This window comes from Canis lupus, chromosome 25 (assembly GCF_048164855.1).
Source record: "Canis lupus baileyi chromosome 25, mCanLup2.hap1, whole genome shotgun sequence".
NCBI lineage: Eukaryota > Metazoa > Chordata > Mammalia > Carnivora > Canidae > Canis > Canis lupus.
In genome coordinates this window covers 36,475,225-36,491,544 of record NC_132862.1, presented here as the reverse complement: position 1 = coordinate 36,491,544, position 16,320 = coordinate 36,475,225, and the positions used below count along the sequence as shown (strand labels likewise).

At 33.6% G+C, this 16,320-nt stretch overlaps 1 protein-coding gene across 5 annotated transcripts in view; it reads right to left on the bottom strand.

The window, feature by feature from the left end:
- Positions 1-4,044: 4,044 nt before the first annotated feature.
- The window catches only part of CLEC2B (C-type lectin domain family 2 member B), a 55,147-nt gene continuing 42,871 nt past the window's right edge, over positions 4,045-16,320 (bottom strand). For 4 of the 5 annotated variants that reach the window (XM_072799083.1, XM_072799085.1, XM_072799086.1 and 1 more), the window contains 4 exons: positions 9,393-9,556; positions 6,447-6,550; positions 5,315-5,450; positions 4,045-5,182 (listed from right to left, as the gene is read on the bottom strand). In XM_072799083.1, the coding sequence (XP_072655184.1) occupies positions 5,342-5,450; positions 6,447-6,550; positions 9,393-9,556 (377 nt within the window). In that variant the 3' untranslated portion in view covers positions 4,045-5,182; positions 5,315-5,341. Of the gene's footprint in view, positions 5,183-5,299; positions 5,451-6,446; positions 6,551-9,392; positions 9,557-16,320 lie in introns of all 5 variants that reach the window. The other variant, XM_072799084.1, reaches the window with a different exon arrangement.

Here is a 16,320-nt window from a genome sequence, read left to right as displayed (position 1 = left end):
TGTATCTTTTAAAATGTTATATTTTGTTTTCTGTCTCCTCATCTTTAATTGAAGCTCCATGCACAAGGGTTTTTCCTTGTTTGGATTCTTATTGTATTCCTATTATTTAAAGCAATGTCTGATACATAATAGATGCTCAATAAATATCGACTGAACAAAATTGGACAAACGGCTGTGGAGAGTTGTATGTTACTTATAACACAATAAAGTAGAGGGGATCCGATGTTGTTCCTTAATTTAGCTAATGCATCTTTAAACATAAGGCACACGAATTGAGATGTAAAGTAAGTGGAATTCATGAGAAAGAGGAACCTTCCAGGAAGTCCTAGATAAAATGCTAATAGATAAGGGGGAAAACCTTTTGGATTTGTGAGCATGCTATGTTTTTAAAACATGTGAAGACAGTGTTACTGGAGGCCAAGGAAGGATAAACTGGGTATAAAATAGGCTGGAAAATAAGATGTCTTAAACGTCATGGAAGCATTTCCACTTTAAATTTCAACAGCAGTTGAAAGCCAATAAAATGCTAGAGTTCCCAGAGTAACCTGGTAAATTTTGAGTTTTGGAGCCATTACCCTTGGCTACAGTATGGGAAGAGGAAAAGGAAAAGAAAGTATTTGAGTTGTGAGCTAATTTAGGGACGGGCAAGGCAACAGATGATAGACTAGTGCTCAAGCTTCAGGAAGGAAGTGTATTGAAATAAACACGTGAATGGGGTTTATCATGACTAGTAACAATCAGACTTTCTTAAAATAAGGGTGTACTATTTTAAATAGTGCTTCGGTTTTGAGAATGTACTTCTTCCTTTTACTTCTTCAACTATCTCTTTATTCCAAGATTTTTCACCTCTTAGGTTCACACTTTTCCTTGCTCTCTAGATCCCTAAGCACAATACATTGACTGCAATATACACCCAGCATAGAGTTCTGCTGGCCAGTTACCTGCTGAGTTTTTCTGTTTATTCCTACTAAATGGACTAAAAATGGTAGATGAGGAACAAAACCAATCTTAAGGCCAAACCAGGTTTCTGGGTTGTTTTTTATTTTTTTAAAGATTTTATTTATTTATTTGACACAGAAAGAGAGAGAGAGTGCACAAGCATGGAGGAGCAGCAGGCAGAGGGAGAGCAAGAAACAGGCTCCCCATTGAAGAGGGAGCCGAATGGGGAACTTAATCTTAGGACCCCAAAATCACTACCTGAGTTTAATGCAGCCGCTTAACTGACTGAGCCACCCAAGCACCCTCAGGTTTCTGTTTTTATGCACTCAGTTGGATGGTGTGCTGAGAAGGGCCATATTTTGAGGGAAAGATTATATATTATAATCTTTGCTCAATGGGGGATGGGATTAAGGAGAGCACTTGTCATGAGCACTAGGTGTTGTATGTAAGTGATGAATCACCAAATCCTACTCCTGAAACCCATATTACACTATAGGTTGACTAACTAGAGTTTAAGTAAAAATTTGGAAGAAAGAAAGGATATAATTGAGATGTTGACATGGAATAGGTAGTTAGATAATCTGGAATTTAGAGAAGGTATTGGTGTTGAATATGTCAGTATAGGATCTCTTAGAGTAGATGTTGATCCTAAATGTATGAAGGCAATTCCCTAAGAAGGAGTGAGAAGAGAGTAGAGAAAGGCCTAAAGCTTCAGGAAGACAGAATAATATGACAGGAACAGAGTGTGTACTGAAATTGAAAAGAGGAGGGATGCTTGTGTGGCTCAGGAGTTGAGCATCTGTCTTCGGCATAGGCTGCGATCCTGGGGTCCTGGGATCAAGTCCCACATCAAGCTCCCCAGAGGGAGCCTGTTTCTCCCTCTGGCTATGTCTCTGCCTCTCTCTAGGTGCCTCTCATGAATGAATAAATAAAATCTTAAAAAAAAAAAAGAAATTGAAATGAGGAGAGGTCAGGAGCAAGGAGGAATCCCAGGGGAATAGGGTATCACAGAATACTTAGAAGATAGTATTTAAAGAAGAAGAAATAGAAACATGATTTTAAATTCTGCTTGAGACAACATGTGAAACGTTAACTGAAGCTCGTTCACTGGGTATGCAAACACAGATTGGCATTACTTGGTGAGAGCTGCTTGTGTGCATTTTGCGGAGTGGTAGATAAAACAAGATGTGACTAGACGGAGATGCTCGGAGGACACATTTTCCTTCATTTAAAGAAAGACTGAAACAAGGAAGGGACATTCCAGCTCAGGCTTGTATCAGAGAAAGATGGAATAGAAAAATGGAAGCAAGCTGATCTTGCTAAACAACGTATCAGATTGTTAGGGCCACCATAGCAAAGTACCAAAAACTGAGTGGCTTAAAACAACAGAATTTTATTTTATTTTCTCACAGTTCTGAAGACTAGAAATCCAAGATCAAAGTGTCTGTTGTGTCGTGCTCTCTCAGACTGCTCCAGGGGAGAATCCTCTCTTGCCCCTCTGGTCTCTCATGATAGCTGGTAATCCTTGGCATTCCTTGGCTTCTAGATACATCACTTTAGTCACATGGCCACCTTTTCCCTGTGTCTTCACATAGTCTTCTCTTTGTATTTGTCATTAAATTCAAATTTTCCTTATTTATAAGGACACCAGTCTTATAGATTAGTGAGATTTCAACTCATCCTAATGATTTCATTTTATCTATTACCTTTTCTATGAGTCTATTTCTAAATGAGGTCACATTCTGAAGGCTGAGGGTTAGGACTTCAACCTGGGGACATAATGAAACTCATAAAAGAGAAGAGGAATTTATTAAATCTACACATGACTAAAACTTATAAATATTACTACTACCATACAGAGTAGCATTTATTGTTTTTCATATTAAATATGCATAAATAGCTATTAAATAAATGAACACAATTGTTATCTTCAACCGAAATGAACCTGTGTAATTACTGACTGATAAATTTTCGGTCTTGTAAAGACACTACTAGGTCTGACAGATCCTGGAAATCTGTTTTTGTTTTTTTTTTTCTTTTTTTTTTTTGGCAGAACTTCTGTTTAAAGAAACAATTTAATTAAAATGTATTACAAAATTCATGAGCTCATGAGAGGTGTTATGATTTATCTATAAATATTCAGAATAGTGGATAGAGGAGATCGATTATGCATTTGCTTATTGTCCAGTGAGTGTGCAAGCAGGTTTTTCATAACGTCCACACATTGCTTCTTCCTGCTCAGGTCCAAGGACCATCTCCTGCTTCTTTCCTGGTAAGAGTGTCTTTCCTGACTAGTTTCATTTCTCCTGAGTAAAAGGTAACAATGGAAAAAAGTATCTTAAAAACAGTGGTGGGGGTGCAGCCCTGGAGGCTCAGCGGTTTAGCGCCGCCTTTGGCCCAGGGTGTGATCCTGGAGACCCAGGATCGAGTCCCACGTCGGGCTCCCTGGATGGAGCCTGCCTTTCCCTCTGCCTGTGTCTCTGCCTCTCTCTCTCTCCTCTCTGTGTATTCTTATGGATAAATAAATAACATCAAAAAAAAAAAGCATAACGGGTAGTCTTCTAGTTATAAAGGGGAAAATTTCCATGTATAAAATAAATAAGAGATGAGGATACAATGAGGAATATACTTATTAATAAGTAACAACTGTAGGGTGACAGAAGGTAGCTTGATTTATCATGGGATCACTTTGTCAATGTATATACACGTTACATAACTATGTTGTACATTTAAACTGTTATAATATTGCATTCTAAGCTTCCATAAAAAAACAAACAAACAAAACAAAAAATATAAATTAAAAAGAAAAAGGTAGCAATGCTATTATTACTCACACTATCACGGCTCTTAGAAATTTGTTTTTATTGAAACAACATGGATCTCCTTGAGTCTGCACTTGCTTAGTATCATTTACTTCATTCTGATTACATTTATATCATATTTTCATAAATATTCTTTTCCTGTGACTCAAAGGTTGGGGCTGGAATGCATTGATAATCACAAATGTAAATCTCATCTAAAATATGCACAAAATATGAACAATAATTAAATTTTTTAGACTTTAAATTTACCATTCACAATTTCATCAATGTGAAACAACACATCTTCTCATCATATCTTCATTGAATTATTGCAACAATAATCCCAATAATCCCTCCAGAGAAAATTTCAGGGCAAGTACATTCATGAATTTAGGCACAGGAATATTAAAAAATAAATAACAGAATAAATCAATTGAGAATAAATATGATATGACATAATGACCAAGTTGAATTTTATCTAGGAATTCAAAGTAGTTATTTAACATTAGAAAACATGTGTCATTAACATTGAAAGATTAAGAAAGAACATCAAAGCAGATAAAGAAAACAAAAACATACAAGAAAATTTTAAAAAAATTCAAAAAAAAAAAAAAAAAAAAAAAAAAGAAAATTTTAAAAAAATTCAAAGTCCCTTTCTATTAAAAAAACCTTTTTAAGGAACAGGAATAGAAAAGAACTGCCTTAACCTAAAAAAGGTGCATAAAAAATTAAATAAAATGCTGATAATGTTGAAATGTTAGAAACATTTTCTTTAAAATGTGAGACAATTCAGATATTCACAGCCCAAATTGTCTTGGCAGTTCTACAAATTTTAATTAGACAAGAATTAAGTAGTAGTTATAAGAAAAAAATAAAACTTATTATTAGATGCTATTTTTATCATTTTAAAAAAATCCACAAATTATTAGAAATTATGAGTTTTCAGAAAGTATGTTGAGCAGGAGAAGAATAATGCAGTTACATTTCCACAAAAAAGTAACTATTTTAAAAAATAATAAAATTGCATAATTGTAAAAGCCAGATACATTTGATGAGGACACACATAATAAATAACATGCAATGACTGGCTAGAAAAACTATAAATCATATAAGAAGAAAAACACCAATGTCAGTTACATATTACAAATGAGTAAAGAAATAATATAAATATAACACTTTTTCTTAAAGTATTTTATTTATTTATTCATGAGAGACATAGAGAGAGACAGAGACACAGGCACAGGGAGAAGCAGGCTCCTCACAGGGAGACCAATGAGAGATTTGATTCCCGGACTTGGGATCATGCTCTGAGTTGAAGGCAGATGCTCAACCACTGAGCCACCCAGATGTCCCAATACAACACTTCTTAAATTGATCTATAGAGCCCATGTAAGTACAGGAGTCTTCTAAAATTGATGTAAAAATGTAAAGATCCAGGTCATCTGAAAAATAAAGTAAGTTGAAGGAAATTATGTGAATAATTATTAAGATGTATTACCAGGTTAGATCATTAAAGCAGTGAAAAATTAACTTATATATAGAGAAAGAAAAAATATTACAAAAATCATGGGTACCCATGTTGTAATTCCACTATAGAAACATTAGTGCATTTTCCTCCTGCAGATCCATTTTCTTTCTGCATAGCATCTAGCTGTTGCTGCACCATCATCATCGAGGTAAGCACATTTTTCATTTCCTCTCACAAGAAACCTACAAGGGATTAAACATCACTTACTAAAAAAATGCTCTGATTTCTCACTTGCCCAATGACCCAATTTTTTAAAGTATCTGTACAGAGTTCTGAAAAAGTGTGCTGTGGCAGTCTTCTCTGATACAGAGGAAGATATCTGTACCAAATTAGACTGAAAGAGTCTCTCGTCCAAGAATTTTTATAACTGTTAAACTGATGTTAAGATAGTGATGTGTAAAAAAAAAAAAAAAAAGATAGTGATGTGTAATCAGTGGAACTACCAATTTATATAAACCAATAATTCTTAGCACAAGGCGATTTTGCTTTCTGCTCTCCACTTCGCTTCCCAACACACACATACACAAGTCACAATTGGCAACATCTGGAGACATTTTGGGTCGTCACAAAGCAGGTAGAGGGATTGCCTAATAGAAAAAGCCAGAGATATTGCTAACATCCAAAAATGCATGAAACAGCACCCCTTCTCCACAACAAAGAATTATTCAGTCCAAAATGTCAGTTGTGTTGCTGTTGAGGAATTCTAATATAAACTAAATAGTAAGTGGCTGGCAGTCACCATTGGGGTAGTTATGCTAAGATCATATGTGGAAGATATAATGGAAGTATAAAATGGAAGATATGAAGCTCAAATAAAATCAGGTTAAAATCAACAGTTAAGTTTAACTTGAACTGTAAAAGATGTCAGCAAAAAGGCAGCATGAACTTTGAAGAATAGATATAAATTTGAGAAGACAGGTTAAAAATCAGGCAAATGTTTTTTGGATTTTCTTTTTTTTTGGTTTGTGTTTATAAATCTCAGATCTTTGTTTTCAAAATACTGAACTAAGATCTCCCTCTTATCTCCTGATTTCCAAAGTCCCTGGTTGATTTCTTGGAACTAATCTCAATACATAATACAGTTTTCCCTCCCTCACTTTTTCCAACATACACCCAAAGGTTCTGGAGAAGGTTATGTTATCCAAATTTTTAATAATCTCCAAAAGAAAGAAACTCACCATTTCTTAAATATGGTTCCATTTACCCATCGTCCTGATTTATTTTCTGTCATTTCCAGTCCAATCCAGTGATCAGAAGTGCATTTGTATCGCCTAAGAAAATTCTTTAGAGACAACATAAATTTTGTTTTATTTTTTTAGCTTTTACTACAACCTATGTGTCTCCCTTGCTTTGGAGGTTGTGAAAAGCAAGGCAACAAATGTTCAACTGCTGCTTCACCAGAAAATAGCTATAGGATTTTGAAAAAAATATTTTATCCTCTGACCCTTAGTTTTCCTACTTGTAAGCAAATATGTGAGATAAGTTTTCCTTAAGATACTTTTTGATTCCAAATTGATAAAATTTCAATATGGAAATCTATTCCTCCAGGATCTTAACACTGTAAACTCCTGGAAAGCCAGAGTTTGCAATTGACTTCTTGCACAGCCTTTCTAATCATCAGATATGTACTATAATGCTTTCTCACTTCCCAGTAAATACTAGTATATTGATTTTTAATATTATGTTTTATACTTCAGATACTCTCCCAATAAGATTGCTTATCCACATGGAGGTGCATTGATGCGCCCACATGCACACAGACACCCTTCATCTATCCAATTCCTTTAGAATTTAATTCTCAAATTTTGTTTTTCTGCCCCAAATTTCTATTTCTAAAGAGATCATTCAGGAGAAAAATACGATTTTATCCTCATAGTTCACCCTTTTCATTCAACGTGGAAATTTCTTGTTGCCTTGGAGCCTTTTTAGCCATAGAATTAGACACAGAAAGTCATTGAGTCTATTATGCCACTAAATACCTGGTAAACCACAAGTTTGACATTGTACCACTCCATGTTTCAATTTTATGATAGATATAAGGGATACAGTTCACAACACTACGGTCCATTTTTATTAACAGTGACACTAATAACCTTTGGCATTTTAATATACTATTTTCTCCATCATTTCATAAATGTATTTGAAAAAAATATTTAACTTATTGAACTAAGTTTTGAGTTTATAAAAGAACACATTAATCAAACACTTTCCCTGGATTTACAGGGCTTCATTTATAGTGAAGAAATTTATGTAAACATAGAGTTAGAAAATATCCTTCTGGACGAATAGAAGATTATGAATTAAATAAATACAAAGTGAAATTTTAGTTTACAAGAAAGAAATATCTGAATCTTTATAGGGCACTTGCTTATTGGATGTGCTCCAAGAGGTATATCTGGAAAGGAGGAGTAGAATATTCCATGGTAAATAAAGAGGACAAAGAAGAAGGAAGAAGAGGGCAATTCAAATTTTAGACTTTAGAAAGAGCTTGCTTGAAGACAGAAAAAAAATATGAGAAAGGATAAATGTATTGGCCATCAACACTCTATATGTTATTGGATAACTAAGAAAATTGGATTAGTTTAAGTAGTTGTGGTCTTAGTATCAGGGAACCAGGAGGTGAGCTTCCTAAAGCCTGTTCTTCAAAAAATATTAACTATTATTTGCTCACTAAAAAAACACTCGTGGCTTCTTGTTAAAGATATAAGATAACTTTATGTAAGGGGAAATATATATGAAAAATATTTCATGACAGAAGCTATATCTCATTTTAACTAAGGAAAAGATTTTGTAATCTAAGTAAACATATGTAACATTTAATTAAGTTGTTTTAAATAAACAGTCCTTTAAAATTTTTCTATATATTATTTTTATCACTCCTTTACAGATAGCTTTACATTATTTTGTCACTCACTTAAATTTGGCCCAAGTTATGTAGTAGTACATATAGGTAGATGACCTTCAAGCTATATTAGGAAATTGTAGGATCAAAGTCTCTTTTCTTGATCCCAAGGGTATAGTCATTATTAACTGATATATTTAATGATGTCTCAAGTTCAAAACTAATTATTTTGGTGTGCTTATATCTTTGTGTTCCATGATATGCACTATTTTTGTTAGCCTTTGCTGACAAGATTCCTATAAATGAAGATTTTAAAAATATTTTGCCTTGTTATTTCTTTATCTCTCAAAATGTTATTAGTACTCATCATTTTTCCATCTTGCTGCTAGTTTAGGGATTTTCTCCCAAGAGGAACTGTAAAGGACAATTCAAGAATTTGTTTATTTATTCATTTGTTTTTTATTATATCTCACACATGAGTGAAATTATATTTTGACTTTAACTTTTAAAAAGACTAACCAAGAGTAAATATATATGCTTAGCACATAAATGACTCAAGGAAGTATTTATTAGTATTTTTAGTCCAAGTCCAGAAGTATTTAGCTTCACAAACCTTTGTTAAATTTCTAGATTTCCTTTACTCATAGAATTTTTGTATGTAATCAACATTTATTTAAAAAATGTCCATTAAGCTTTTAATTTGTACCTGCCTTTATGGTATAGAAATGCGGCAATTTCAAATAAAACATAGTGTGTGTTTACAGGCCTTTTAGTGAAGTATGAAGCTCATACTTCAGTCTAAAAAGACTTTCAGTTACATATCTATTCTATTACTGGTAGTTAGTGCTCTGATGGAAGTTGATATGGGACCTTGGAGAAAGCAAAGGAAGACTGAGAAGTCAGAGGTACTTTTCTCAAAGGGTGTAGACTTAAGAATCCCATCCTTCCTGAAACAATTCTGTCTTTGTGGTGTACTAACTTTTAAAAGTCCCTGGACTGGTGTACTGACTTTTAAAAGTCCTTTAAAAAGGATTCCAAATATTTTCAAGTTCTTCTTTTTATACTCCTTAAAATACAAAGATAGCTATCCAGTGTACTACTTGATACAAGTCTTACACTATTCAAACCAAACATCACCAGGTTTTTCAGTTGTATCTCATGTGGCATGTTCTAAAAATCTTCTGCATAGACAGGCATATGTGAAAAATTTTAGAAATCGTAATACCATTTGAATATTTCCAAAGTCCCTATTTAAGAAATGTAAGAATTGTGTATTAATTACCATTTCTTCCATGGTATCAATCATAGTTAGGTCAGCCTGTTGAGTTGTACAGTTGTGTCTACTTGAAGTCCAATCCCTTTCTTCTTTAGAAAAATAATAGCAATTGTTCTGGAAACCAATCCAATCATCTGGGCAGGAATACTGAGTACTCCTATGTTCTAAAACTAGAAATGAGATGAGACAAACACATATATTAAGGGCCAGATGAAATAATGTGCTACAGTATTTTGAGATCAATGGGGAAAGACAAGATTATGTTGTAAAAAATTATGATTATGACCAGAATTGCATATCACATAACAAGCTGAAAGACAAATTTCATGTTAGATTAAATGACAACAGTTCAGGATTTGACAGGACACTGATGTTCCTTTCAACTCCAACCCCAGTGATACAACATCCGTTTCATGATATTTTACTTGTGTTAAATCACCTTTACCACTTTTGGGTAAGTGAAATATAATGAAATCCTAGCATTATCTGGGGGTAATAAAAATACTAATTTATGTTAGACTGTCATACTCTAGGGCATATGTTTTAATGTATAAGAAAGCAATGAAAATAATAAAATAGAATATGTAATTAACAGTATGTGTGTTTGATTGCTTATTGTCCACTAGAACGACCATCACTGTATGGCTCTGAGTTAACCACTGAAAAGAACCCAGATGAGATTTTGAAGGTGGAGGTAAAACAGAACCTTTATCCTTGGAGAATTAGGTAAAATGAACTTCGCAGGCCTTTTAAGGAATTTGCCTTTAGTAGTCTCAGCATCCAGATGTATTCTTAGATCTTCCTCTAATCTCTAGGTTCTCCAAACTCACTAGTGCTTTCAGCCAAAATCACTAGTGACTATTTCTCCTCCAGCTTTCCAGACCGTTGCTCCTCAACTCCTTCCACAGTCATGCTATTCCTAATTCCCATGCTAAAGTCCTATTTTTGTAACTTTTTCAGTGTCTTTTTTCTTTTGGGTACCAAAAGTGAATCTAAGGGCACAAAACCGGTAGCCCGGTGGCTCAGAGGTTTGGCGCCACCTTCAGCCCACGGTGTGATCCTGGAGACACAGGATCAAATCCCACGTTGGGCTCCCCGCATGGAGCCTGCTTCTCCCTCTGCCTGTGTCTCTGCCTCTCTCTCTCTTTCTCTATCTCTCTGTCTCTCTCTCTGTGTCTCTCATGAATAAAGAAATAAAATCTTTAAAAAAAATAAAGGCACAAAACCTTAATGATGAGCTATGGTATTGGTTGTCCACGTGATTCACTTTGAAGGCATTGATTCAAACACCAACCATAAATGAGATGCTGGTGATCTATAGTATGTGAAGGTAAAACAGTTAAATTATCACCTATAGTCACATGATGCCAAGTACCTATAGAATGTAAAACTTTTACACCTTTTTCTTTTTTAAATTCCAGTTAGTTAACATTCAGTGTTACATTAGTTTCAAATGTACAATATAGTGATCAACACTTCCATACATCTCCCTGTGTTCATCACAAGTGTACACCTTAATCCTCATCCCTATTTCAACCATCCCCTACCTGCCTCCCTTCTGATAACTATCAGCTTGTTCTGTATAATTAAGAGGTTGTTTCTTTTTTTAAAAAAAAATTATTTATTTATTTGAGCAAGGGATTATAAGAGCAAGTGAGAGAGCACAAGCAGGGGGAGCTGCAGAGGGAGAGGGAGAAGAAAGCTCCCCATCAAGCAGAGAGCCCACCATGAGGCCCAAGCCCAGTACCCCAGGATCATGACCTGAGCCTAAGCTGAAGGCAGACACTTAACCAACTGAGCTACCCAGGAGCCCCAATAATTTGTTTATTGGTTGTCTCTCTCTCTTATTTTTCCCCCCTTTGCTTCTTTGTTTTGTTTCTTAAATTCCACATATAAGTGAAATCATATGGTATCTTTCTTCTCTAATTTATTTCACTTAGCATTATACTCTCTAGCTCCATCCATGTCATTGCAAATAGCAAGACTTCATTCTTTTTCATGGCAGAATTATATTCCATTCTGTGCATATATCACATCTCCTTTATCCATTCAGCTATTGATGGACACATGGGCTGCTTCTTTACCTTGGCTACTGCAAATAATGCTTCTATAAACATGCGGGTACGTCTATTCTTTTGAATTAATGTTCTTGTATTCTTTGGGTAAATACCCAGGATTGTGATTGCTGGAGCACAAGGTAGCTCTATTTTTAACTTTTTGAGGAAACTCCCTATTGTTTTCCAAACCCAAAGTGCATGAATATTCATTTTTCTCCACATCCTCACCAACACCTATTGTTTCTTGTGTTGTGGATTTTAGCCATTCTGAAAGGTGTGAAGGAATAACTCATTGTAGTTTTGATGTTTTGATTTGTATTTCCTTAATAAGTGATAATGAGCATCTTTTCATATGTGTGTTGGCCATCTGTATATCTTTTTTGAAGAAATATCTGTTCATGTCTTCTGCTCATTTTTAATTGAATCATTTGCTTTATTAGGTATTGAGATTTATAAGTTCTTTATATATTTTGGATACTACCTATTGATTGGATACTACCTATTGGATACTATACTATCATGCTAAATAGTGCATGAATCAAAGGGAGTGGTGAATTAAAAACAACGCAGAAAGAAAGACACATATTAAAAAATTAGAGCATAAATCAATTGGATAGACAATTAATGTAAAATTTAAAAAGTCAACAAACTCATAATTTGGCTTCTTAAATAATCTGAAAGAGGATGGAACACAAGATAAACTGGTAAAAAAAATTAAAAGAGAGACATAAAGAAACATGTTAGTAAAACCAGGAATTAGATAATTTTTAAAAAAATACAACTTAGCACAACTGACCAAGGAAAAGTAACAAATATGAAAACTCTCTAGTAAAAATTAAATATTTAAGTTTAAAAATTATACAAAAAATTCTACAGAAAGAAATCTCCCAGTCCAGATGGCTTCAATTATGAACACGTCTGATCATTTGGGAAGATATAACAACAATATTGCACAACCTCCTTCAGAAGATGTAATAGGAAGAAATACTATTCAACTCAATTTTTAGAAGCCAGCATTATTTTAATTTGAACATCTAACAACAGTATTATAGGAAAGGGAAATTACAATTCAGTCTTTCATGAACACATGTACATATATAAACAAAAATATTAGCCAATTTTTAAAAAAATTTTTATTTATTCATGAGAGACACACAGAGAGGCAGAGAGATAGGCAGAAGGAGAAGCAGGCTCCTTGCTGGGAGCCAGATGTGGGACTCAATCCCCAGACCCAGGATCATACCCTGAGCTGAAGGCAGATGCTCAAGCACTGAGCCATCCAGGCATCCCAAAATATTAGCCAGTTTAATTCAAGAGTGTTAAAAGGTTATTATCGTATGATCAAATTGAATTTATTCCTAAAATGTAGTAAGTTTAACACTTAAAAAATTCTATATAATGCAACACAGTAACAGAAAAAAGACAAACTATGTACCATAGAAGATGGAAATAAAATATTTGATAACATTTCATACTCTTTCAGAGTAAAACCTCTTTGATAGCTAAGAGTTAAAGGGAACTCCTTTAATTTGAATAAAAATAGGGGATCCCTGGGTGGCGCAGCAGTTTGGTGCCTGCCTTTGGCCCAGGGTGCGATCCTGGAGACCCGGGATCGAATCCCACGTCGGGCTCCCGGTGCATGGAGCCTGCTTCTCCCTCTGCCTGTATCTCTGCCTCTCTCTCTCTCACTGCGTGCCTATCATAAATAAATTTAAAAAAAAATTTTTAAATTTGAATAAAAATATCTACAAGTAACCTTTTTTTTTTAAAAAAAGATTTTATTTATTTATTTATTTATTTATTTATTTATTTATTTATTTATTTATGAGAGAGAATGTGTGTGTTCCTCAGCTGAGGGAGGGGTGGGGGGGAGGAAGAAAAAGAAGCAGACTCCATGCTCATGACCTGAGAACTCCTTTAATTTGAATAAAAATATCTACAAGTAATCTTTTTTTTAAAAAAAGATTTTATTTATTTATTTATTTATTTATTTATTTATTTATTTATTTGAGAGAGAGAATGTGTGTGTTCCTCAGCTGAGGGAGGGGTGGGGGGGGAGGAAGAAAAAGAAGCAGACTCCATACTCATGACCTGAGATTACAGCCTGAGTTGAAACGAAGATTTGGCTGTTCAATTGACTGAGCCACCCAAGTGCCTCTACAAGTAACCATTCTTAATGGAGAAATATTTTAAAAACTTTCTCATGGAATTAAGAATGAGATAAGGATGCAACCCTAACTACTTCTCGTTAACCTTGTACTGGAATTTCAAGCCAATAAACCAAGGCAATATACTAAAAGGTATAAAGATTTCAACATATTAAATAAAAGCATTTCTATTTGCAAATAATCTGAATGCTTACATAAACTTCCAAATGAAGATTAAGATAAGTTGCTTAAATTAATGATTAAACATAAAACACACATTAACAAATTTAGAAGGAAGGAAATCACATGATATCTGCCTTCAGATCACAATGGAATTAGACTAGAAGTCAATAACAGAAAGCTGAAAAATTCCCCAAAACATATAGATGAAACAACACTACTCTAAATGGCACATGGACCAAAGAAGAAATCTCAAGAGAAATTTCAAAATGTTTTGAACTAAAGAAAAATAAAAACACAACTTATCAAAACTTCTGGGAAGCAGCGAAGGCAATGCTTAAAGGAAAATACATAGTATTGAAAGCATACTTTAAAAAAGAAGTATCTAAAATCAATCATCTAACTTTTCATCTTAAAAAATTAATAAAAGAAGAGAAAAGTAAACATAAGTAAACAGGTAAAGAAATAATAATTATAGTAAAAATCTATGAAATTGAAAGGAAATTAACAGAGAAAAATCAACAAAATCACAAGCTTGTTTTTTGCAAAGAACAATAGGACCTGCCAGCTTCTACCCAGGCTAACTATGAAAAATGAAAGAGGGGACATCACTACAGGTCTTATGGAAATTTGAAGGATAATAAAAGAATACTATGAATAACTCAATGACCCAAAATTTGATAACCTAGACAAAATGGACCAATTTCTCGAATAACACAATCTTCCAAAACTCAAATGAGAAAAAACAGGCAATCTGAATAGTCCTGTATCTATTAAAGAAATTGAATGACTAATTAGTAATGTCCTCAAACAGAAAGGACTAGGCCCAGATGATTTCACTGGTGAATGCTACCAAAAAATTAAAGAAGAAATTATACAAATTCTGTACAATCTCTTTCAGAGGATAGAAGCAGATGAGATACTTCTCAACTCAATCTATGAGGCAAGCATTGCCCTAATATCAAAACCAAAGATATTACAAGAAAAGGAAACTACAGACCAATATCACTCATGAACGTAGATGCAAAAATCCTCACAGAATATTAGCAAATTGAATCCAACAATATTTATTTATTCATTTATTTACTTATTTATTTATTTAGAATCCAAAAATATTTAAAAATAATTTTATACAAAATGGGATTTATCTCAGATCTGCAAGGCTGGTTGAGCATTTGAAAAACAATTAGTGTAATCCATCATATCAACAGCTCAGAAGGAAAAATCACATGATTCATGATCAAATGAATAAAATCTATCACATATGAATAAAATATATGACAAAAATATAACGCTTATGACACAAACTCTCAGTAATCTAGGAATAGAAGGGAACTTCCTCAACTCAATAAAGACTATTTATTAAAAAGAAAAAAAGAAAAAAAACCTACGGTTAATGTAATACTTAATGGTGAGAAACTGGTGGCTTTCCCACTGGAATAAGCTTTCCCTTCTCACCATTACTTTTCAATAATCATACTAAAAGTTCTGTGTAATATGATAACGCAAGAAAAGAAAATCATAGGTCTACACATTGAAAAGGAAAAAATAAACTGTCTTTGTTCAGAGATGACATGATCATTCTATAGAAAATCTGAAAGAACTAAAAACTGAAAACTAATAAGTAATCATGGAAAGGTTGGAGTATACAAGTTGACATGCAAAAGTCAATTGTTTTCCCACATACCAGCAATAAAGAAGTGTAACTTGAAATTAAAAACAAAATATTATTTACACGAGAACCCTCCAAAATTAAATATTTAAGTATGTCTAATAAAATATGTACTATATTATCTATATGAGGAAAACTACAAAACTTTGATGAACAAAATCAAAGAAGAACTAAACAGTTTTAAGAGAGACATTCTATGCTAATAATTAGGAAGATGCAATCTTGTCAACATGTTAGTTCTTTACCCACTTGACCTATAGATTTGATGAAATCCCAATTAAAAGCTAGGCAGGTTATTTTATGAATACCAACAAACTAATTTTAAGGTTTTTATTGAAAAGCAAAACGTACAGAATATCCAACTCAATTTGGGAGAAGATAAAAATTGGAGAGGACTGATACTACCAACATTGAGACTTGCTATAAAGCTACAGTAATCCCTAAGACAGTGTAGTATCGATGAAAGAATAGACAAAGCAATGGAACAGAGTAGAAAGACCAGAAATAGACTCACATAAATGTAGTCACCTGAACTTGGACTAAGGAGCAAAAGCAATATAATTGAGCTAAGATAGTCTTTTCAACTAAGTTGCAGGAACAACTGGACATTCACATGCAAAAAAAATGAATCTAAACAGACCTTACATCCTTCACAAAACTGAACTCAGAACATATCAAAGACCTAAATGTAAATACAAAACTGAAAAGCTTCTAGAAGATTTCATAGGGGCAAGCCTTAATGACCATGGACATGGTGATGGTTTTTTAGATAAACACCAAAGGCACAGCGTATGAAATCAATAATGGATAAGCTGGACTTGGACTTCATTAAAATTAACCACTTTTTCTCTGTGAAAAACAATGTCAAGAGAATGAGA